The sequence below is a fragment of the Athene cunicularia genome, assembly GCF_003259725.1.
Source record: "Athene cunicularia isolate RWA chromosome 4 unlocalized genomic scaffold, athCun1 chr4_part3, whole genome shotgun sequence".
Taxonomy (NCBI): Eukaryota; Metazoa; Chordata; class Aves; order Strigiformes; family Strigidae; genus Athene; species Athene cunicularia.
In genome coordinates, this window is record NW_020799100.1 from 20,713,072 (window position 1) to 20,737,978 (window position 24,907).

The 24,907-nt window shown below is 35.7% G+C and overlaps 1 protein-coding gene across 1 annotated transcript in view; it reads left to right on the top strand.

Annotated features, from left to right (window-relative positions):
- The first annotated feature begins 11,143 nt into the window (after window positions 1-11,143).
- POF1B (POF1B, actin binding protein) overlaps window positions 11,144-24,907 on the top strand; it is a 47,544-nt gene continuing 33,780 nt past the window's right edge. The window contains exon 1 of the mRNA XM_026848818.1: window positions 11,144-11,236. Within this exon, the coding sequence (XP_026704619.1) occupies window positions 11,144-11,236 (93 nt within the window). The remainder of the gene's footprint in view (window positions 11,237-24,907) is intronic.

The following is a 24,907-nucleotide window of genomic DNA, read 5'->3' on the forward strand; positions in this document are numbered from 1 at the left end:
CAAAATCTTGCACTCCTTACTGAAATCTCTTTAGAAATCATTGCTATAACTGTATTTTTTAAATGATTGTATACATTCTGAATCTTTTATGATTCTACTGCTGTTGTAAGTTTAAAAAAATCTTTAAGAGTTATTACTGATTTTACTTAGTAATGCACTCATATTTAGTTATCTTATTAACCTTGTTAAGCAACAATTGTCAGTAATTGACTTTATTATTTTTTTATTATTAATATAGCTATAGTAAGTGCAGTAATCTAATATCTAAAAAACCATAAAATACAAGATATTTTCCAGAGTTCTAATTTAGAATTAGATGCCTGATTTAAGTCAGAGAAAAGGCTGGTATCAAATGCTTGCTCCTGCCTCTGAAAACTTTACCCTAAACTGTTCTGGCAAATGAAGTGATATGCATAATATATATTCTGCTTTTTTTAATTGATTCAGTGCTGCTCAGTTGCAGCAGATGTTTGTCGGCTATTGCAGACTGTTGTGGGAAAATATCCTTTAGATCTAATAGTAGATGCCTGTGATTTTTGAGCCAGAAGGACTGGAGTCTGTCACTTTGCAGCTCTGAAGTTCCGAGTACCTTAATTTTCAGTCTCCTACATCTTTGAAATTGTAGGTGATAAAGATTTGGCTTGGGTCATTCTTTAAAAAATGTCTTTTATCCTGAACTATAAGGGAAGCAATATCCACAGAATATGAAAATGTCAATCAAAAAGGCTTAACTTCTGAAACATGTTGATTTGCATGGTTATATAATTCACACTAAAATCAAGCACTGTATAGGATCCTTAATAAACTTAAGAAATAAGATTGATACTGCTGATCTATAAAATGAGTGTGTTTCATGAAAGTTATGCAAAAGATTACGGAACTGAGTGGATATTTCAGGTGTTAGATGAGTCATTAACATTTATTTCTCCTTACGGTGATGTAGTTCTAGGTGTACTCAGTAAGCTTTCTGTAATGTCAATGATTATTTATGTGAAAAATTAGTTGTAGCGGGTTTTTTTGCACAGTGCTGTCTTTTTTTGTTAATTGCCAAAACATAATCTTACCATTTAAAAGCCATCTCGCAGAGTAATTGTAGTGAAAAGGAAGAGCAGGAAACATTGAGTTACATGATGACAAAGAAGGTGCTTTTTAGAGTCAGTTTATCTCCTGCTGAAATAGGAGTTGCCCAGTAGAGTTCTTTGTTTTCTAAACCAGTTGTTCATTAGATACTGTATCATTTGATTTTCATATGAAAAAAACAGATCTTAATTACATATTCAGTCTAGGGGGCTCTTAGGTGAAGCTTGCCTGTAAGACGTTATTTAAACATACTTTTAACACCAGAAAATTCAGACACGTGGTAAGGAAGAAATCTAGTTTAAACACACTTCTGAAACTCTAGGCAAGAAGATTTATTTAACCCTTTGTGCCTGAGATAAAGTGGACAGGTTGAGAACTGTTACATTTTTCTAAACTCAGCTTCAATTTTGGGAAGCCGTCCTAGGTTGCTCTGGATGTAGTGTTGAAGTTGGCGCTTCGTAGCTAAATAACCATCAGCACACTAGTATGTCGATACATAGCAAGTAATTAAAAATGAAGCAACAAAACTTGCTCACTTCTTCCTGACTAAAGCATGCTTTCTCAGCGATAGAACTAAAACAGTTTGCTAACCTCCAGCACTTGTGTCAGCAGCAAAATTGAAAGTATTTTTTGTCACCTGCACTGCTGTCAGCAGAAAAAAAAAATAAGAAAGCAGAGGAACATAATTTCAGCACTAACATAAGTATCAGAATGATTTACCTGTCTGTTCTGCTTCACTTTCATCTCAGCTTTCAGGGCTTCATTCATCAATCTTTTATTTACACACGCATATCTCATTTTTACACAATTTCTTTCTCCCTGACCAGATGGCTGCGTTGTCTGCTCGGTGTTCATCAAAGAGAATGAGAAAATACACGGATGTGTAGTGTCATCTGGGTAGGATTTGGCTAACTCTGTTTTTCAGCAGCAATTTTGTAAGTATTCAGATAATGAAAAAGAACACTTAAACATTTCAGAAAAATACCACAAAATTCTCGAACTTTAAAGTATTACTTATTTTTATCTATATGAAAAGATTATCTCAGTCTGTGCACCAGGTTTGTTTCATCACTGCCATTTAAGTGGTGGTAGTTTAGTAGGATTAATATATAAAATTGAAAACTGGTCCCCAAAAAAGTACATCTTAAATAAAATGAAGAATTTTTAAAATTATTTCTTTTTTAAAAAAGGCTAATATTAATTTGAATAGTATATACTAAGTGCTGTAGTAGTTCAATTTCTATTTCATCTATAGTACCCATTTTGTCTCTATATGATTCTGGGTTTAGAACAAGCTCAGTGAGTTTGCTCCCAATGAGCTTTTCTTGAAATGTGTAGAACTTTTTAGGAAGAATCTTGTTCTGTTCTTAAATGCTCTCAAGTCTTACTCTGACTTTTAGCAAAATGATTCTTGCCTAATTTCACATAACCTGTCTTGTCTCTGGTATTTCTAACAGTTTTCTATTGCATTTTTAGCTTCTTCAATGCTATCACATATAAACTTAGCCTGTAGAATTCAGCTTTAGTGTGAATCATTTTTGCACCTTGTTTAAAATTTAATATATGCACAATAGAAATAAATATTAGTGATTATATTTCCAATTTTGTTGTCACATAATTGTAAATTAGATATTTTCCAAGTGTTTATTTGGTCTTTTTCTACCAGACTCAATTTCTAATTTTTGTTTGATAGCAGAAATTTATGATTGGTTTGGAATTGCTTATAGTCTGATTAATTTGAGTAATCCCAGGCAAAGAATGGAAAAGAAAAAGTTTGTAGGGAATTCCATTCCTTTTCACAGTAAGCATTGTATTATAGATGACAAGTATTTTTAGATGATTATTGTATCGTTCAAGATTAGCATTCATAAAGGTATTTATACAGATGTAATATATATTTTAGATGCAAGTTGTTGACTTTGCACGACAAATTATATTATGAATAGAACACATGTAAAATGGATTTAAATCAGCAAAGAGACCTCACAATAGAGCTAACAATGGGAAATAGTCTTTGAAAGGCAATATTACTGGCAGGGTAGAAAAGTATTATATTCTTCAATATTCTTATCAATAATGTAACATAAATATTTTACTACCACTCAGAACATTTGCCAATGACAAAATGATTATGGCTTAATAAGCATTGACAAGGATAGAGCCATTATGCATAGTAATACAGCTTGTAATGGTAAGCATTGGCCATTATAATAAGCTACATGTTAATGCTCCTGTAGTCAAATGTATTCTTGTAGAACAGGGAAAATAGGTTATAACTGCAGAATGGACACGATATCCAGGGAAGGAAGTGACTTTGAAAAGGCTTAAAAAATAATGCTAGTAAATGACTCAACAGAAAGTCCCAGCAAATGCTATGTAATATAGGATCAATTTGATAATGATAAAAAAATTACTTTGTGCATTGCTGAGACTAGTGTGGTTTTGGTTTGGATTCTGCAGTGTAGCCTCATTAATTCTAGTATTTAAGTTGTAAACAACGTTGAGGAACTTACAGAAACAGAGAAGAGCTTCACATGTGAGTCAGGCTAGAGAAACAGTTGGAAATTAGAGCCTTCAAGGTTGGCTTGCTGATCTACTGAAAAAGAACTTAATAGGCTAACTGTTGGCATACAGATCGCTGGATCGAGGTTTGTGTGCTAAAGTCTCTTTAACACAAACACAGCAAGGACTAGAACCTCAAGCAAAGTAAATTTATAATTGAAAACTGAAACAAAAACCAGAGAAAGCAATGGCTTTTCTTTCTCAAAAAGTCTTCAGACAAAGTCTGAATTGCTTTACTTTAAAGTATGAGAGCTCAAACAAGGCATATAACAAGTTGCTGGAATTAAGGACTGAAATTCTAGGACTGTGACATAGGAATCAGAATAGCTCATTTAAAGTAAATTTCTGCCCTTAAGTTAAAAATATGGGGTAATTTCTGAATATTGTTGCTCTGATTATAGAGATGTGTTTTAATCTATTGGTTAATTTACTAAAAAGGCTTGCTGAAAAATGGGTGGAGAAAAATACCACCTCAGGAGAAATTGGAGGAGTTGAAGGGAAAATGCCGAAACTATTTGCTGTGGTGATTTAATCTCTTTTACAACAACCTACAAAACTGTTTTTACTTAGACTGGAAAAGAGCTGATGGACATAAAAGAGTACAAGAAACTGTGCTGAATTGAAAGAGATTTTCTGTTAAATGAGAAACAGCAGTCACTGAAGTGAAGCTAAACTGAAACATAGCCCCCTCTTCTCCTTTTATTTTTTTCCATTGAGACTGCCTAAAAAAGCCAGCTCTGTTTAAACTACGATGTAAGTAAAATCTGCCTTTAGATCATTTATTGGTTTAATATTTTAGAAGTTTTCTATCTACTGCTGAAGATGACTTTTGGCTCTGAGGACTGCTAAGTCATTTTATACCACTTAATACATAATTCCAGAGGAAAAAAAATTCAGATTCTGAAATGTAGTCAGACTTGAAGCTGGATACATAGAAAATTATGGCTCAGGGCTGAAACTTGGAGATAAATACAAAGTTCTCTGCATATGAAACAACAGGGATAGAGATTGCAGTTGGTCAGTGTCATAGTTACTCCATTTTTCTTTCAAATTCTCCATTACTCTCTTTTGGTCTTTTTGACTGAAAACATAATGCTAGAACCCAAGACACTTAGTCTGTCTGTTCTGTACAAACTCTTCCAAGTTTTAAATTCAAGAAAAACAGTAACTGCAGCTCTAGTTGTAAATAGTTACAGATCTATTTGTGACATTTATTTTAACTACACCTATTGTTCCACATTATTTCCATGGAAGGTATGTTAAAAACTAATTTGTTTAAAAAAAAAAAAAAACAACAGACTACCAGTTTTTTGTAATCTGTGTTGGAGGATTAAATTTTTCTTTCTTACTTCTGCTAGAACTCGATAATGGTTGTAATATGTACATTTTTGAGTAAAGGTATAAGAAGTTTGAACACTTTAAACAGCTCTTTCTACTAGTAGAGACTTCAGAGTCCTCATTTCTCCACTGTATGTAGAGAACACTGCCATCTGGAGAAAAAAAAGGAAGAGAACTGTACACCTGATGGCAGCAAACAACTAAAAATTCAGAGTTCAGTAAGTGACATGGGACACATTTTCTTGGGGCAATCTAATAGGCTGTGAGGACAGCAGGGCATCACTTACACAAGAGCAGGACAACTGTGATTTTGTTGATGGAGTGTCCTCAGCAGGGCATCTCAGGTTTCAGGAATGGTCCATGCTAACAATAACTGTCTTTCTGAGACTGTGAACTGCCCTGAAAATGAGTATGAGCCCTTGCAGCATAGAAATGAGGAAGTTCAATTTCTGCTGAATCATTTTTCTATGTCTCGGAAGAGAATAGCCATGATAGATGCAATGCAGTGAAAGAAAAGGAGCTTCTGGAGTTCCATGCATATCAACAAGTTCCAAAACCGCTATTCTTCCATCTTTATTATGATATAAAAGCTATCAAAATCCAAATACCTCCTCTCCCACCTCCTTTCAACATTATGGAACTTAATACATATCATAGTTTTTTAGTTTGATAGTATTTTTATAATACTGTTGTTCGTACCCGTCAATGGGATGATGCACACTTGCAAACCTCGTAAATAGGGCTGATAGCCCCATTTGTGAGGACAGAAAACTCAACAAGGAGGTTGTGACCTGCCCAAAATCACATGAGATTTAGGTACCCTAGGTGTCAGAGGCTAGCTTTAGTCCACAGATTTACCGCTGCAAAGCCTGTAAAATCAAGGGGTTTCAACTGAAGGAAAAAACACTTGAAGTAAAACTGTATGATGGAGGGAAAATATTAAGTAAATTTTCAGGATGGTTCAAAACAGTCAAAACAGGGAAAATACTTCTTTGAAACTGTCACCTCAGTGTTGCTGCTATGCCCAGTGGCCACTCATAAAGAGAAACGTAAAACTTAAGAAACAGAAAACAAAAAATGAAAATGCCCATCTGCTAAAGGAAAGCCTTACTAGTTATGAAGTTCACATGTCTTGTGTCAGAAATACCCCTACTTTCAATAGCTTTTTTGGAAAACCAGGAAAGTTGTGAGAAGACCTTGAAATAATCACCAGTATGGGGCAGTTTCCTTACAAGGATAGACTGAATAAACCAGAACTCTACAGCTTGCAGAAGAAATGCATATGCAGGGTGATCTAGCAGAAGGCATCATGAATGCTTTGGAGAAGATGTTTAGAAAACAATTTTGAGTTATTTTTTCATAGCACAATAGATAACAATGTGCCAAAGCATTATCAGGCATGAAAGAGATTAGTGTATCTAACTGTGGAGTGAATTAGGGGTTGGGTTTTTTTTCACTTGATTTGTTGGGGTTTTTTTCTTCCAGAGAAGTAGTGCCTATTAATTAGTCAGATAAGTGGAATAATTTTAAGGGTCTGTGAGTAGGCAGTCAGTTTTAAGTTGTTCCTAGTTCTTTTGTTCTATCTTTATCAGTAGAATTTTAGAGCGATGTTTAGCAATGTAGATACTTCTTTTTTTTTTTCTTCCTCAGTGAGTGCTAAGAATGTTAGTGCATTGAATCTTGATCATAAACCCAGATTCTGTATTTCTCACATAAGGGTTTGAGGTTTTTTAGAAGTATGCACTTAATTTACAAAAGGCATTTCCTAAGCCTTTCGGGTTGGATCTAATTCTAAGGACATAGGATATACATCTTTTAGGATTTTATGTATTTTCAAATCTTTATGACTCTACAGTGTCCTTAACTACTAATTCAGAGAAAAGAAAAAATCCAACCACAAGAATATTTAATTGTTGTAAGTACCTGCTAACTATTAATCTCTGCTAGCGTACAGTAATTTAATAAATTTTATGTGGATATACTGATTGCCACCATATGATTATCACTCAAATTACTTATGATCGGTGCTTTTCCAGTGGATTCAAACACACTGCTGCTAATACTGTACTGAACTAAGTAATGAAATTATTTATTCTGGAGTTGAATTGTCAAATGCCAAAGAAGTCATTTCTCCCTCAGGAGTGGTATATAGCCTCCACGTAAGCTTGTTGTATGTTCCTGGAATACATAAGCTCTTTAGTCACTATAGGATTAAAGTGATTCTTCAGTGAAACTTTAAATTTAGTGATATCTACACAAAAGATTAAACCTTTGTTTTGGTTCAGATCTCCATCTTTTATAAAGTAAATGTGAGTGGATGGAGGAATGCTGAAAGCTGTGGTTTATAAAAAAAAAAAAAGGGAATATGTCTGTGTCTTGAAAATGCCATGTATTAGGCATAAGGACTGTTGACAGGCTGTGATGGAAACGTGTTATATCAGATTATAAACTAGCCTACCCTAACTTCTTTGACCTTAACTCCAAAAGAGAGCATGTTTTCTGCTTACCTTAAAGGTAAAATAAGTTTTATGTTAGGCAGAGCATTATCATACAACATTGGGAGGCAGAACAGAAAGAGGCTACGAATAGGGAGGAAGAGTGTGTAATGATTTTTTTTTTTTTTTTTTTTTTTTTTGGAGTGGGGGGGAGTGAACAAGCCACTGAGGAGACAAACTGCTAGTAGATTACAATTGTCATTCTTGATTATGTGAATCTTTCTTGTGTTGTAGTATCCTGTTGTCAGTCACAGCTGGTATCTGATGATTCCCTGCTGAAATCTGCTGGGGTGCTTTTTTGATCTTTGTAAATACTTTCAGGACACATTCTTTTTAACATCAAGGTCTACATTAGATGCACAGCTACTCTGAAAGTCTTAGTCGGGGAGCTATCATTCCTCTGAGCTACCAAGCTGCTGATCACCCCCAGTAGGATTTGTGTGGAGACAACATTTCAGAGAAACACTTTATTAAGTACCTGGTTTTTGTTAAAAGGATATCTTATAATCATCTTCTAATAAAAATTTTATCTTGAAGAGATGGTGGGGTTTTTTTGGTTTGGGGAAAAGATATAAAACCTTCCTAAAAATTAATTGGTAACAATTGCAGATGTTAGCAATTTTTGTAGAGATGTGTGGTTCCATGTTAATACTAATAAGATCATTGTTTCTTGTCATATCTGTTGGAAGTGCACTTCACAGATTAATATAGTTTGGTCTTGTTTAAAAAGAGTGGGGGTTTTTAGCTTTAAATATACTTTCAATTTTTTGCCTCAGAGTAAACAGAAGCACTTGATTTACTTTCTTATATGTTTGCTATTTTATCTCTTTATCGTGTATTTTACTCATCTCTAAAGAAAAAGTTGCTATTTTTGACTCATTTTATTTTTTTTCATAGTTTTGATCATTTTTGTTGCTTTTCTTTAAAGCCCTTTGGATGGTTCTATGCTTGATTTTTTTGTTTGTTTTTTTGAAAGATGGTGACCAGAACTAAAGACAATAATTGAGGGAGGGAGCTGGTTTGCTCATTTATAAGATAGACTCACAATAACATACCTTCTGCTAGAAAAATAAACTTGCTTGACTGAAGGAAAACATAATTTAAAATTCCTGAGACTGCTTTGTAAGCATTTAGTATTTGTAAGCATTTTGTGTTCTTGGTAGAGTTATAATACTGAGTTTGCCCAGACTTCACTCTTAGACTTTTTCTTTCTTTGCTGCTTAATATCTGTTTAGATTAGGATTTTCCAAGGATTTCAAGGACTTTATGGTACCTTTCTCCCATCGAATTTCAAACTCCACTAGAATCCTTTGAATAGCCCATTCTTATTGGAAGATATTTTCCTACTATCTACCTATGTATGTTTAAAAAGCTCTATCGGTCTGAAAGAAAGAATGTAAACAACTATTTCTTTTACGAATTCATTCAGGATTTGGGCTCTTACCTGTATGTTTGTATAGATATGTATTTTAATTCAAATCCATTTCTTTTACATGCAAGGATTATTTTATTATTGAAGATGGTGAACACTGAACTTGAAGTGTGCAAGCATGGTAGTCATGTTTGGAAGAACTACCTAAAACCTCCATGTCAATTCAGAAAATTTGTCATACTTACTTATTTTTTAAATTACAACCTACAAATTTTGTAATTCTTAATCGGGTGTCATGAAAGTATACTTACTTGTTCCTGTTGTGTTTTATAGTTACATAGAGAGAGAGAGAGAGAGAGAGTATACTCTATGTTTCTCATCTTCTCCATCTGTAGAAAAGAACTCCTTTTTCTCTTCTTGTTCAATAAAAAATAAATTACTTTGTAATGCCAATGTTCATTGTTTTGGCTCATCTGGATAAAAAATAACTATGAAATTTCCAAAAATACTGTGTCCAAGTGACTTGGTAGAGGAAAAAAAAGAATTTCTGATTAAAACCCAAGACCAGTTAGGTATGCAAGACTGCATCTAATTTATGCATACAGTTGCCATGACTATGTATGTGCATTGGATAATTGCTAGCACAAATGACTACTGGCATTTGCACACACATTTATCCAATTAGTATGTGCAATCAAAGTAATTTCATGCACAAATTAGCTGCACAATTGTGCATGCCTTCTGCACATGTAATTGTATGCCTAATTGGTCTGAAAGTCTTGTTCACAATGTGTGTCTTGATTTTATTGCAATATAACATTAAAAAAAGTGAGTTTTATTTGTAGAAATGCACGTTTTGCATAACGTTAGAATTTAGAAATAACTCCAAACTCTTTTTACTAGATTTCACAAAATAAACATTTCTCTGTGTGCTACCTGTAGGCAGTGTACACTCACATTCCATAAATTAAATGACAGCTTAAAATTTAACTTGCCTTGAGTTTTTAATAATTATATCCTTAATAAATCCTATAAATTCATCTATCCTTTGTGTAAAAATAAGGCTACAAAATTGCACCATTTTTGTTCCATACACACTACATATAACATTGAAAATAATACTTTATTATGGATTCTTGCATGCAAAAGAGATTAAAAATATTCCTGCAGTTTGATATTACAAGAATATGTATTAAGCATTATATTTAGTTCATGTAAGCATGAAAGCACTGTGGAAAAAAATAATGTAATCAGTGAAGTCATAATTTTGTTTGTAATTATTCCACATTTGATCATATACTTGAATCAGGACTCTAAACGTGAGTTTATTTGGTTTATAATCATATTTACTGAAATAACATTTTAATATATTGATTGTAACAAGGAAATCAAACATCTTAGGAAGGAAACCTTCTCTTTTTCTTTAAAAATGCTATCAACATGGTAAATTTTGACCAGGCTGTGTAAAGTAAGCAGCTACCATAGAGAAATTTCCTGAACATCTATAACAGATCTGATTTTTTATTATTTATAGTCCATTTAATTGCAGAAGTTTTGGCATTGCTTTTAATATTTCAGATAACATGGTACAGTATTTTCTCGTCTTGCATCCAGCAAGAGGTAAACATGGAGATTACAGATGGAGATTATAGATTGTGGCTTGGAAAATGTTAAAACAATATCAGAGATATTGTCTGCCTTTGAATTTCCCTAGATTATTTTTTAAATACTTTCCCTGGTCTGGAAGTCCTAAAGGCTTTTTTCCAAAACTAGCCCAGGTATGAAAGAAAGGTAAAATAAGGGAGGAGTGGATCTACTTGCCTTTCCAAGAAGATCTCTGTTAAGCGTAGGGTATCAGGGAGAGGTCATAGGTCATCAGGCACTTACTAGCAGATAAGGGAAGCTATAGTAATCTTCAGGTACAAAAGAGCTTTTCTTATCTACCTTGGATATGCCCTAACTTTAAAGCCATTCTGGTGACAAAAGTGCAGGGTTTTGCTATTTTGTCAAAAGCCACTGTTATGCTACTCTCCCATTGTTCTGTGCCATTCTGATATTATGGCAAAATTTCCAAACCGCTCTCCAGCTGGGCAGCTCCCAAGTCAGCCCCAGCATCATGTGGTAAACTGGCACCTTCTGGAGAAAGGCAGGATCCAGTTGTTGACTAAACCACTATAGCTACGAGGAGGAGCAAAGCATCTGTGGCAGTGCTGGCCGGAGGGACACCCCTCACGTGGTTCCAGCAGCCAGTCTCCTGGCTACCTAACTACTAAGCCAATTAGTTCATGTTTGAGAGATGGGACAGGCAGCATCCACAGGACACGCTATGCGCAACGGAGAGCGTGCTGTTACTTTGTCTTTGGCCGTGCTTTCACGTGAGGATATTCAGGTATGGCCCTTTAGCATCTGAACCAGCAGGTTAGTTATCTTCTGCTGCTTCCAGAGTAGCCAAGCTAGTGATATGAGTGCTGATGGCTATCAACCTGGCATTTCTGATTCACATCCTGATAAGGATGCTTTGTTTGAAGCTACTCGTGTTTTTGTTTTTAGTGAAATGAAAGAAATAATAAAAATAATCCGACGTATTACACACCTAAATTGCAGAGTTCGACATTTGTTGTTTGGGAAGTGTTTGTATAAGCATTGTATATTTTCTTCTGTTAATACATGCTATGTAAAGGTAAAAATCCTGTCACACAGGACTTCTTCAGTCTGTCTGCAGGCAACTGGTTTTCAGAGAGTGACAGACATTTATGCTGTGAGTTTGTTGCCTGGGAGCACAGTCCTGTATTTACACTGGAAGTGGCCAGTGCATTAAACAAAAAATACCACAAAACTCCAACAACTCCGGAGGCCTGTAAGTGAAGTTGGTCGTGTCCTCTGCTTGTAACAGATTTTGCATCGAGTACCCAGCGAATGTTTCAATTTTGGCAGGTTGTCACCCAGAAAAAGAGCAGTCCAATTAGGGGTCCTTTGAGATGCACACTACTAGATTTTTTTAGGGCTGCGAATGAATTTAATATAAGTTGGGAATACTTGCTTCTCTTGGAAAAGAGGCAAAAGTAATCATGACTCCCACTTCCACTTTTCCAGCAATTCATTGTGTTTTGCAGTGTATCACTGTCTCTGTTTGTCAAATGGGATTCGTAATGTAGTTTAATGTTCTGGGAGAACTGGACATATAAGTTAATTAGTACTTTCAAGAAGACCATTAGCAATACAGTTCAAATGAAAGACCTCAAGGAAGTGGATGGTTCTTTACTCAGTTTCTTCATGGAGTAAATAAAGTAGGGAATTTCACACAGAATTATAAAGACAGAGAAATGTTGGATGTTGGCCTGAATGAGCACGCTTTGTCTTCTGCACTAGGTAAGGGGGGGAAACAGTATACAGCCATATAATTAAATGTGGAAGGATGATGTGTACAGACAAGAAAATGAAATTAGCATTGTGGGTACAATATTATTCTGCTGCTTAAGTTTTCTTTTAGAATAATTTATAATCTTAGGAAAATGAAATGTTACTGTCTGTATGTTACTGTCTGTATGTTCAGGGCTTCCCCCCATACTATGAAGAAAAGAGGGCGAAAAGTGACTGAACTCTGGGGTGAAAGAGGACTGTCTGGACACAGCTGGTCAAATTTTGTGAAAATTTGTAAGTATAGCCCCACACCTTTGGATGATCTCAGGTCCTTAGTTGGCCTTATGGCTCTGTGTAACCTTGATTTACCTATTCCAAATCCTGGCTCAGTTTTGTTTGTTCTTTTTCAATAAATTAGTGCTTCTGTTTGTTCCTATATTTAATAGTTGTATTTTGCCAGAAAAGCAGAAGATCTCCTGCTATTCTGCTTTTGCTGCTCATCCAAGTTCTGCGGCGGAGGTGGGACTCCCGCCGGCAGCGCTGCCTTACACTGACATCTGCCGGGGCGGGGGACGGGGCACCAGCGCTCCTCAGCTTTCAGGGCTACGCTGGGTTTCTCAAAATATATGCCAGAGTATAGCTGGGTCATAATTTGCTTGAATTATTGCTTTTTTCAGCAAATTATGCATGAGCAAGAAATACAATGCAGTGTATGAGTGGTGCTTCTGGGGGGGAACTGGGACAAAAAGCACAAATCCTGGAGTGACGTAAGTTAAAAACACACAGCACAGAAAGTTCAACTCCTTGCAAACTAAGGTTAAACTGTATGCTACAGATTTATCACTGTCTTCTATACCACTTTGTATATATTTTAATATTATTTTCTGTGTTTAATTTAGTGTATTAAAGTGATGATCATTAAGCACAACCTACAAGTGGTAAATATTTCAGTAGGTAGAGGATGAAAAACTTCATTTTACGCTGAAATTTGTGACTGTCTGCTTTTATGGTTGGTTTGGTTTTAGGGTTTTTTTAAAGGCAAAAGTAAACAAGTTAAGAACTGTAGTAACTTGGGGTTTGTTGAGCTTCCAGGTGAGTTAATAGTATTATGCCTAAAATGGTTTAGGTGTTATTTGTCTGGCCATGATAGATAGGGTGTTTTATTTTCTGTGTTTCGAATTAATTTGCAATGGTTTAGATAGCTCATTGAGAGACGGAGCATATATTAGACTAAAATTTCCTTTCGGTATTCATAGGTAAGATAGTTGTCAAGCCTTCAGTGCCTATACCTACCTCTTGCAGAAATAGCTATAAGCATCTCATGATTAAATTAGCTCCATGGTGTATTAACTGAAGGGACTAAAGTATAAATGGGTTTTTGAAACACAATTAACTAAACAACTTTAGGTCACATAATATCAAAAAAGGTTGTCTGTTGCATTATGGACCACAAGTAGTAAGTTCATGGTACGAAATGTACCCTCTATAATATCTCCATGGAAAAGCTTAGTAGTAAACAGAAGTTCTTGACGCAGTTCTTGAAATAATTTAAGAGTAACAGAGCAAGTAGTTCGACCAGACACAAAGAATATTGAAAATAACTTTTAAAATAGTAAATAATCAGATTCAAAGGGCTAGCTAGTTGCATGAAAAGATAACTGAGTGCAAAATTTTGGGTTTAATCTTTGAAATAAGAGTTGTCTTGAATATTTAAAGTATATGAACAAGATAATTCTGCATTATGAAACAGCAATGATTATTACATAGCCATGCTATCAAAGCAAGAAAATAAAGCCACTGAGACTGAGCTGTCCATTTTTTCCCCTCTATGCATGCGAGTGCACAGACCTGCTGTGCCACTTCCACAACCTGAGCTCTTTCCTAGTCCCCTCCCATCCCAGGAATTCAAAGGATTTTTATATGTCAGGATTCTATTTGCTTCCTTTAAGGATGGTGAACATATCTCTATATACTTCACTTACAAAGCAAAGAAACAAAAATTACCAGAAGATTATTGTAGTTTACCTTTTAACTTCTCACGGACCACATCTCTATTTTGAATTACTACCATAATGTAATGCCACTGCTTACAACATTTAGTTAAAGTTTATTCGCTAAACTTCTGTTCTCATTCACTTCTAAAACAACAAGTAAATCACGCATCCTTTCAGTTATCCAGAGATGAACTTTTGCTTATTTGGAGCAGAAAATTATGACGAGACCTGACAGTGTCACTGCTGATTGTGTTTCTTTAAATGAGTCATCTCCTACCCCTAAAGGTACAAAGCAAATCCTATTTCTTTCTGCTTGTTTTTTAAAGTTGTTTTGGGAATGCTTAGGACATCAAAAGCCAGCCTGCTTGCACATGTAGAACTGAAAGCATTTTAATACTATGCTTTCATTTGACCAAAATCTGTTCTTTTGGAATCCACTAGTTAGCAGAAGAGCTGGATGACTGCAGATACTGCAGCTGATGAAAGTGTGAGTTGCCTCTGGGCATATTGGATAAAAATCTCATTAAAAAAAACCCCAAAACCCAACAAACCAAAACAAAAAAACCCTGCATATGTAGCAGTCACACGTTTTCAAAACTGTTTTTTGACAATGAGGTAGCACATGCTATTCTAAATAGGAAGCTTGCATTTATCTTAGCTTATGCACTATATTTTACTTTGAAGACTGATGTAAAAAATGACTTTTAAACATTTAAAGCCTAACCATAATGTCTTAAAATAAAAATCACACTGATACCAAAGAATGTTTTTTGTTGCAAGTAAATACTGGAGTTTTTGTCGAGAGTATTTAACTACTGTGTTGGGGGAGCAGACCGTTACTTTTGGTATTTATAAAATACTACTTTTTTCATATTGAATTGTAAGATAAAATGTAATTTCAAGTGTGAAAAATCATAAGGTACATCGTCATAATTGCAGAAAAGACCAATCATTAATTTGTACTGTAGGTGTTTATTAATCTCTTAGATGAACCTTACTGTAGATTGTAGGAACATGACTGTTCCTTTTAGGAAAGCAGATGCAGTGTTCAGGGTCTGTTACAGTTAGGTCTGACTTTGATCCTAAACAAAGCATAGGTATAAACAAGCAAAATAAAATCAAATTGATCTCATACTTGATTTGGAAAAGACATGCAAAATGCATGGATTCAGATTTTAAGTTAACTTTTGTGGTGAACTTCTGATCCAGCTGAATCAATGGGCAAATTTTGCATGGGCTTAGAATCACTTAGAATGTGTTTTGTGAGCTGAACTCAGAAATGTGATTGTGCCAGTGTAACTGCTTAAGGTGTGTCTGTGTGTTGAACACTGTGATGCTGGTCACCTCAGTTTAAGAAAGATGCAGTGGGACCAGAAAAGAGCCAGAGATCGATGCAAACCAACAGTGGTACAAATGGTTTCTGTATGAGGACAGCCTGGATGGCTGAGCATTGTTCAGCCTGGGAGAAAGAGGACAGAAGGGGGATATGATAATGGGTGTGATAGAGTGAAGAAAGGATTGAAAGTAAATGCAGGATAATTAATCACAGTCTTGCTTAACACACACAAAAAAAAAAAACCCAAAAAAGAACCCAGTTAATTCTCAGTGTTATGCTTTAAAAGGAGTAAAAGGAAGTACTTTTTTGCAAGCTGTAAAACTTTTAGGATTGAAAGGACCAAAACAGATTGGAAAAATTAGTGAAGGCAGAGTTGATCAGTTGTTATTCCATACAACAGTCTAGATGAAATCTTGGTCTCAGACTACTGGTTATCAGAAGCTCGAGAAGAATACCCAAGGAAAGACCACAGTAACCTGAGTCTTATACTCTTCCCCCTAAGGATTTGCTACTAGGCATTATACCGACAGGATACTTGGATAGATGCAGTGTGGCAGTCCCTGACGCCCTTATTTGATTGATTATGCTAGTTCCTGAACCTGAATTCTTGGGCTTGGAATATAGTTTTCATGGGCTGACCCCTAAGATCCAAAGCCTAAACATAGGTATGGTCAGAACAGAAATAAGTGTGGTGGTTTTAGTACCTAAGAAAATTGGAACAGTCCAATCCTGAAATGCTAATACAAGCTAAACATTGACGTGGTTCACCTGAGGTTCTCATGCACAGACTGTGCTATGTTGCTGGATCTGGTCTATTCAAATACAAAGACAGTATGCCCTTCAGTATGCCTTTTGGTTGTTTTCTTCCTTTCTTAGATAATATTCTTCCCTTCGAATATGCGTTACAATCCTTTTTTTTTTTTTTTTTTTTTTTTTCTTTCCCTGAGTTGGAGGTTAATATACTTAGTGTTTTTCTTTTCTTAAAAAAAGCATCCCATGAAAAATATACAGGTTTTTTTCTTATCTTTAAAGTATTTCTACTTTCAGCTTTTGATCTACAACTACTTAAGCAGCCTTTTTTTTTTTTTTTTTTTTTTCAAGAAAGGAACAGTAGAGGGAGGTGTTCTCTAACTTTCTTACTATCAACTGTTCTGAAGTATGTAATGAAAATCAGTTTCACCATGTGATTTGAATGATATCTGAATACAACAACTATTACATTGCGCTTTAAACATTTTGTGTTTAAAAACAGAAGTTGAAAGACTGTTGAAAGTGTCCAAGATACTTAGCATATGCTCTGGGACTGAATTTGAATGTGTTTATTCAGACACTTGGAAGGCTTTATATACATTTAAAGGGAGACAGTTCTGGTTCTATAAATGCAAAAAATCATACCAAGATTGACTTTAAGACATACATTTTAATGAAACTGATTTTGGTGTGCTTTCTGGATTTTGAGTCTCTGGGAAACAATGGGTTCACTGTGATAATTTTTAAATATACTTTTCAAGTTTGGATTAATTTTTTAAACATAATTCTAAATTTTGGTCTCCTTGTGGCTACTGGGGCCAGTTTCTGTATACTTGTCATACATCTCAGGATGTATTGAGCTGCAATTTTTTCCCCTCCTTATTACTCTCCTTTTCTACTTCAGTTTTCTTTCATTGTCCTAGCAATCCAGTGCGTTCCCCACACCCCCTTGCCCCATCTTGCCCACACTCTGTTTTCTCCTGTAGTCTCCCTGCATTAATCTGCACAGTTTTCTCTTTTGGACTCCGTATTTTGGCATTCTCAGTCTCATTCTCTCTCACCTGTCCTGTCTCTGCCTCCGTGCCTTTCAGTTCATTTACCATCCTCTGTTGTACGCCATTTCCCACAGACGGGGACCCTCAGTTTGTTAAGGTCTCTTACCAACCACTTCCACCTTCAGATTCATGTGCCTCTCTCTGCCATCCCCTTGCTGGATTTCCTAACAACAGGTCTGCTTTCACTGAACCTTGAGGGAAACAGCATTACATTCTTGGAAGGTATGTGGTCTCAATCCCAACGAAAATAGGAGGACGGAGTGTAAGCATTCTGAGCAAAATGTTCACAGAAAAACTGTAATACCCTGTGATAAACTAAATATTTACACCGAGGCTGGTGATAAAAGTGTAAGTGTCTGCACACCTTGTGTAACCAGAAACATACATTTGTATGAGTTCTCTTTCTGAGTGTCAGTTAAGTGGATGAAAATAGGTTTTGTCAGAACAGACATATGGATCCCTTCCCAGCTATTTCCAAAAGAGGTCTTGTCCAACCTCTCAGTAACCTCATTTGTAAAATGGAGGAACAATACCTGCTGCCTTCGTATGGTTTTGCTCAGTAATTGGGCCTTTGAAGCATGGTCTTTTGGCTTCCATCCCAGTGCACCTGTCCCTTGGTGAAAGGGTATTTGATGGGGCTGTTTGTCTCTGTCTCTCAAATTGCTGATACGTTGGTCAGACACTTTCCCAGCTGGGGAGCCATATGTCGCAATTGCTTATGTTCGGTGCCTTTGATTAGGCATTTTTCTTTCAATTAAATGAAAGTTGACAGATTTTAAACAGAAGTATCAAGAGTGTCCATTTGTAGATAAAAGGTGAAGTCTGTAGGAGCTGTGAAGTAAAGCAAGCAGTGCAAGTTTACATAAAATGGGTACAAAAGTTGAGACCCAGCAGTATAGCTAAGTATAACTTTTGATAATCGCATGAACATACCCATGATGAATACTGTAATGGAATTTTATAGATTAATAAATTATTACCTTTGGTTTGCTTTTTCAGAAGATAGAAACAAACAATTTAACCTTGTTTATTCTTCAAGTTACGAGTTGGTTTATATGCAAATTACAGTATGACATTTATTTTCAAGTGTCTGTTCTTTCCTTTACACAAAGGTGTAACTTTCCTTCAAAGATGTTTAGGACGTTCTACTATTAATCTGGGGATATGAAAGTATGAAAACTGTTGGTACCTGGATGCCATTCATCTCTGTAAATTTATAGCAAAGAAAGTGAAATTAGCATATTTTTTTTTCCAGGTTTGAGTCACGTTTTTAAATTATTCCTGCTGCATTGTTCTCAGTATTGGGGGCATTGATGAATGCAGATACCTGAAGCAATCTTCCACCACTTTCCACAAGACAGAATGTTTAGATGAAATAATTTTGCAGCATAAAGATTTACGCAACTTTTACTTAATCGGTAGAAAGTATATATAGGCACCTTTTATAGAAAAGTGTCTACTTCTTGCTGGGCTTTTTTCCATTAGCATTAGTGAAAAATCAGCAGTCATCCGTGGTAAGAGTGAATGCTTACTACTCGAGAAAGAACACTGCATTATTTTGATTTTTGAAAATCAGCAGAAAAATGTCCATAATACTTTGTTCCTGACAGGTGAACAAGGATTATAAAAGACCAGGACTATATTTTCATAGAATTTTCATGTGCAGTTATTTAATTTAGGATTGTACTTACGTCTACTTGATACAAGTCATGTAATTGCATCAGACAGATACACCTTTATACACAATTTTTATTTGCATCCACAAAGAAAATGTAATTAGGGAAAATAATTTCAGATCAGCTACTTTTGCATGTCTTCCTGGCACGTAAGTGGCATTTGACTAGTATGGAATATCTGATAATGAACATAGCAGCATCAAAGTTTGAAATAAAAATCCACCCCCTAGAATGAGTAGCAAGGCTTAAATGATGGAAACTAAAATGCTGGGATTTGTCTTGTATGTAGTACAGAAAACTTACTTTTCATTTCTGTGATATTTCTATGGAATCTAAAAGTTGCTTGGTTTCTTACAGGAAAAGCTCTCAAGGACTGAGTTTTAACTATGTCTTTCCCTAGTCCTTGATAAATTGGATTTTGTGTTGCATGCAGGGCGCTTCTTTTTAGAAGATTTAATGAGGACCTTCTCAGTAATGTCAGATTATGACTGAATGGGCTTGTGAAGAAATGCCTACTGGCCAGCTGGTAAGTGTAGCCTTAATCTCACAATTTGGTTAAGGAGGAAAAATCTCTTGGATTTGAATGTAGCATACTAGTATGGTTCTGTTTGGACACCAGAATCATAAAATCTGTCTGAAAGAAGCAGCTTCAGTGTTTCAGCTTGTGGCAACAGTTGCTGCTTATCCATTACTGTTGGCTGTGCCTGCATGTGGTGAATTGCTTAGGTGGAATTACTGTCAAGTCTCACTCCAAGAAGGCAAATTCATAACCTGACTCACAATGACCACCAGACCAAACTCTGCACAGTTTAAAACAGTAAAGAAAGTAAATATTAAAAATATCCCAAACATCAGATGTGTAGGAACTCTGGAACCTCAGGCTCTAGCGCATGTTTGTTCCACATGTCTGTCAGATCTGAATGTGTTTTTTATGACATGTCAGTAGGATATGTCATTTAAGTGTTGATTTTTGGGAAATAAACATTTGAAAGTGAACAGGCTTGCCACTTGCTGAAGTATGCTTGAATGACAGCTGTTCTGTTTTCCCAAATCTCAACATGAAAACTAGCTTGAAGTTTTCAGGAGCTAAATCTGTCAGCTTTTTGATACAAAGGAAATTTTGAAGGGCTGGAACACTGACAGAAGTGGGGGTGGAAGCACAGTTGCAGAACAAAAATCAGAAATAAATATGGATTTACTTTGCACTGTAATTTACAACACAGAGCAGAGTAGGGGTACTTTATGGCCACTTCTAGTGAAAAATATTTTTTAAAGTCTGTGGAAATATGTAATCTACCTCCCTCATTGCATCTAGTAAAGGTCAGTGTCAAGGCAGAGCAGAGAATGCAAGGCAAAGATGGCAGAGCTGTGGCGGGGCATCCTCAGCAGGGGGACCAAGCTAGAACCAATCCTGCGTACTGCACTTGCCATCAGTTTATTTCCCTTGTACAGGTGATGGTAATCCTCACCATTCTCCAAATTCTCAGTATCTGGTGCATGATTATAAATTAATAATGCTTTGGGTATCATATCTTTGTTTCTGCAACTGCTGCTAATGAAGTTCTCTGTGTGCAGATTTTATTTAAATTCTCCTTTTCTTTTGATCTTGCTGTTGGTATTTGAAGTTGTCTGATATTTATCACTGTGTTCTCACTACCTGCCCTAGTTTCCCTGGTGCATACCCCATGGCCCTCTTGCTTAATGCTGAACTGGCAAAGATGCTGGCAAACGTATCATAGACAAGCTGATGAAGTCAGACTAATGACTTAGGCTGGGTTCTGAACTTAAAGCTTTTGCCATTTTGGTTGAGGTATTTTTTTGTTTTGATTTTCTTTGGGAGGGGTGAGGGGTGTTACACCCAACAAAAACTCTTAGTATGGAAGCAGCTACTAAGCCAGCATAGCTAGTCTGACTAACTGAGCTTAATATTTGGTGACCGTTCGATACATCATGGATGCCTCGAGCAAGTCAAATGAGTATTTTAATTCATAGTTTTCAGTGTATTTCTTCTACTGTTAAGTTACTCCTTTTAAGTGTGGCCATATTTTACTGTCAGTATCATTTTAAAAGAAATAGCGCTCATTTCAGTATAAATGAAAAGGAAGTGTTACCATAAGACAAATTTGTGATGAGTGTTCTTCTGTTGGTACAGATGGCATCTGTGTATTTTTATCACTATAAATCGCTCACAGTTGGAGTCATACTTAGTCCAATATCTTGCTTTATGTTTATTAAAATAATCACAGTTTTAGAGATTATATTAATCACTCAGTTCTTTGGAAACATTTGGATTGGTAGATGAAAAAACATATTTATTTTGAGAAAGCAAATGATACAATTCTTTTCCACATATTTATAAATTTACAAATAATAAACAAACTGTATTGCAAAGCAGTGAATTAGTAGGCTGAAATATTGATTTGTAAGTCTTAATTTTCTCATACAGTATATAGCAGGTGTATGACTGATAAATCAGGACTCCAGATAGTACCAATAAATGCACTTGGGATGGTTAACTATATTTAAATACAAACTATATATTTTTTTCCCCCAAATCCCAGTCTGTTGGTGAGATTCCTCAAAAAGTTTTGAACTTGTTTTTGATACCGTGATGACTACAGTTGCATTCCAGCCCTGAACTGGTAATAGTCCACAGCTGTACTAGCCTAGAGGGGAGGATAAGAAGACTTTAAAGACTAGGTTTTCAGCTAGAAGACAGCTACTTGGATCTAATAAATTAGGATCAAACTACCTTTTTATTTCCCTTCTTCTGGGGGTTGCTGACGACTTGTTTGGCTGTTAGCATAATCAAAGCAGTTTACAGACTCCCTTGCATTATATAGGTTACCTGTGCTCCAGAGACGTCCGTGCTCGGGTTAGGAGTGCCCCGTCTGTTCCTCCAGCGCCTGAGCCAAACCCCACAAGCACAGAATGGGAGAGCAGAGCCGTAAGTGCCTACGTGCTACCACTCTTTGCTGTGTCTGGTGAGTTTGTCTAACCTGTACTATAATATCTACGTAAAATGGACTGTGAATCCCTGCAAATGATGTTGGCAGCGCTCCACGTAGCAGTAGAAATGAGCTGTGGGCTGTGCTGCCCTCCATCTTTGCAAAATGGCAGAGAGGCAGCAGATTCACTCCAAGGTTTCCAAACTATGAGTTGCAGCCTGAAGGAATACAAAAAGAATCATGTCTTCGTTCTCTCAAATGAAAGCCAGTTGTCCCCTGCTTTCCATAGCATATGAGGGAAGCGGGCCTGCATGTACAACAGATGCAAAGTGATGCCAACTGGTTATATAACCTATGTGACCTGATCAAGATAGACAACTTCTTACTCAGTTACTGGTTTTTTAATAATTAGTGCAGTTTTCCTGTTCTGAACCTCAGCAATTACCCAGTTGAAATAACTTTTAAAGAATGGTATTCAAACTATGAAAAATTTAAATTCAACTAAGATGTAACCAGATAATTTTGTAGCAGTAACATTTATTGAAAAGTATAAGAAAATGTGTGTTTCTATAGGCAGACACACCCGACCTAACCAGTTTCAAATCTGTACACACTTGCATTAGCAAATTGTAGCTTGCTTTGCTCAACTGAAGTATGACTCATAAAGATATCAAAGAAAATAACATCCAAAATTCCACTTTAAGAGTAACACATAATTATAAAATTGGTTGACTCAAATGAACAGTCGTCTTCATAAGCAGAATTATCTTGAATGACCTTCTATCTAAATATGCCTTTACACGAAGGGCCAACGCTTGCTGTCCCTGTTCATGTGAACCCTCCGAGCGTGTCAGCAGAAATATTCAAAGGGTAGGGTTATGGAGTCAGGATGGCTTTAGCGCTGGTGAGCTACTTGCGTGTAAGAATGTGGGAGGTGGGCTTGTTTGGTTTGGTTTGGTTTTTCTGTTCCTGTAGTACATATAACAAGTGTTCTTTACTGGATATGCCAGGAGAATGCAACATTTATATTCATGGTGTAAAATGTAATTAGAAAGAGTTCTCTGTCTTCACTCGATTGGTGAAAGTCAGTTGCCTCTGTAATGGAGAACGGACAAGTTTTTCACTTTGTTCTGATGGGAGTAATTCCATCAACTTCAGGGGAGTTACTCAGTATTTACTGCCATGTAACTGAGTTCAGAATGTGCCCCCTCAAATTTGAAAACAGTTGTGAGAAAATCACGCTGCAGGAGATTGTAATGGGGAGAAAGGAATATTTCAGAAAATAATTTGCCTAATCTATTTTATGAATTCATATTTACACATATATACATTTATATTTACATATTTACACATCATAGAAGAAGGGACATCAAAAGTCACCCAATTCAAGCCACTGTGATGAGCTGGGATCAGCTTTGCCTAGAGCATGTTATATGAGAAACAATAGTTTACTATCAGGATCACTTGAAATGGAATTTGTAATAAAGTGCAGGCAGTAGATATGAATGTTTTACCTCAAGTAACCTAATTTGTAACAGAACTTGAGAGAAAAAGGATTATCCTGTATACACACATATTTTCTTATCAGCTAAAATCTTCACTGTCTTACCATTTTAATGATGGATTTATCAAGCTTACCTGCTGGCAGACTCAAAGGGATTTTTCTGTTTTGGTTTGGTTTTTGTGTAGAAATGGATTATAATACTTCACATATTGAGGTGTTATTACTGTTTAGTATAAACCTAGATGTATTAAATAGACAGTATTATCCATGTCTGTAAATAGAAATTAATGTCATTAAGAGATAATTGGTTATACTTGTAATTAAGTAACATTCTCTAGTGAACTTACATGCATCATACTTCCTATATTGGTTCAAATGTCATTAATATTAAAATGAAAGACAGACATCCCTCAAAAGAACACCATGCAGTTGTACAAAACTTTAGTTTTTAAAAATGAGTTACAAGACAGAGTAACTTTTCTGGCTAAAACATCATGTAGCTTTGTGTATTATAACAACCTGCATAGAATTCAGAGGGAAGAGTTGGAGCTGTAGCAGCACAGAATTAAGGTTCTGCTGTGCAATTCTTTTAGAACTTCTCCGTGGAAGAATAAACTTCAAACATGTCTTGTAATGCCCTTCTAATCATGGTTACTTCAGTAAGGCACTTTTCCTGTGTATTTCTTTACTTCCTCTTTCTTCCACTTCCATCAGTCAGTACAGCCTGCAGTAACTTACTATATAATCTTTAATGATGTCATGATGTAATGATATTATATGTCCCAGAAAACACTATGGGAACTCCATATGAAAATACTGTATAATTATTTCTTGCACTTGATTATAAGTATGGAGCAAGTCTAAATCAAAAAATCATATTTAATTCACACACACAAAATATTACTGGAGTAACAAATTACAAGTTGTCAGATACGAGAGATCAAAAGTTGTTTTCCCCACATCTGCAGGAATGCAGTCAGTGAATTGATAAGGCAGATCACACAGTTTTTCTAATTTCTTTTTCAAATTTTGTAAGATCACTATTGCAAGAGTTCTGCCATCTGTAACTCATTTTTGTGAGACCAGCTGTTCTTGTGTTATTTTGACCACATCCATTTAATAATTGAAAAATACATCTCTGTCTGGTTTGGATCTGATCCCAAAGAAAATTTGTAAAATGACGAACTGCGACACCAGATCCTACCCTGCTTGTCCCTCTCCACTTGGAACACAGCAGCTTTTACACTTCGTATTCTGGTTGGACTCATCTGTAAATGTGAATGCGTATACAAAAATACTATCAGAAGCACTTTTTAACTGTTGTTATGGTGTATTTATAGCAATAGGTTATACGATAATATATAAAAAAAAATCATTAGATATTATTGAAGGAAGGTTTTATAAATCTTAGACATCATGTAAGAAAGATATTTAATA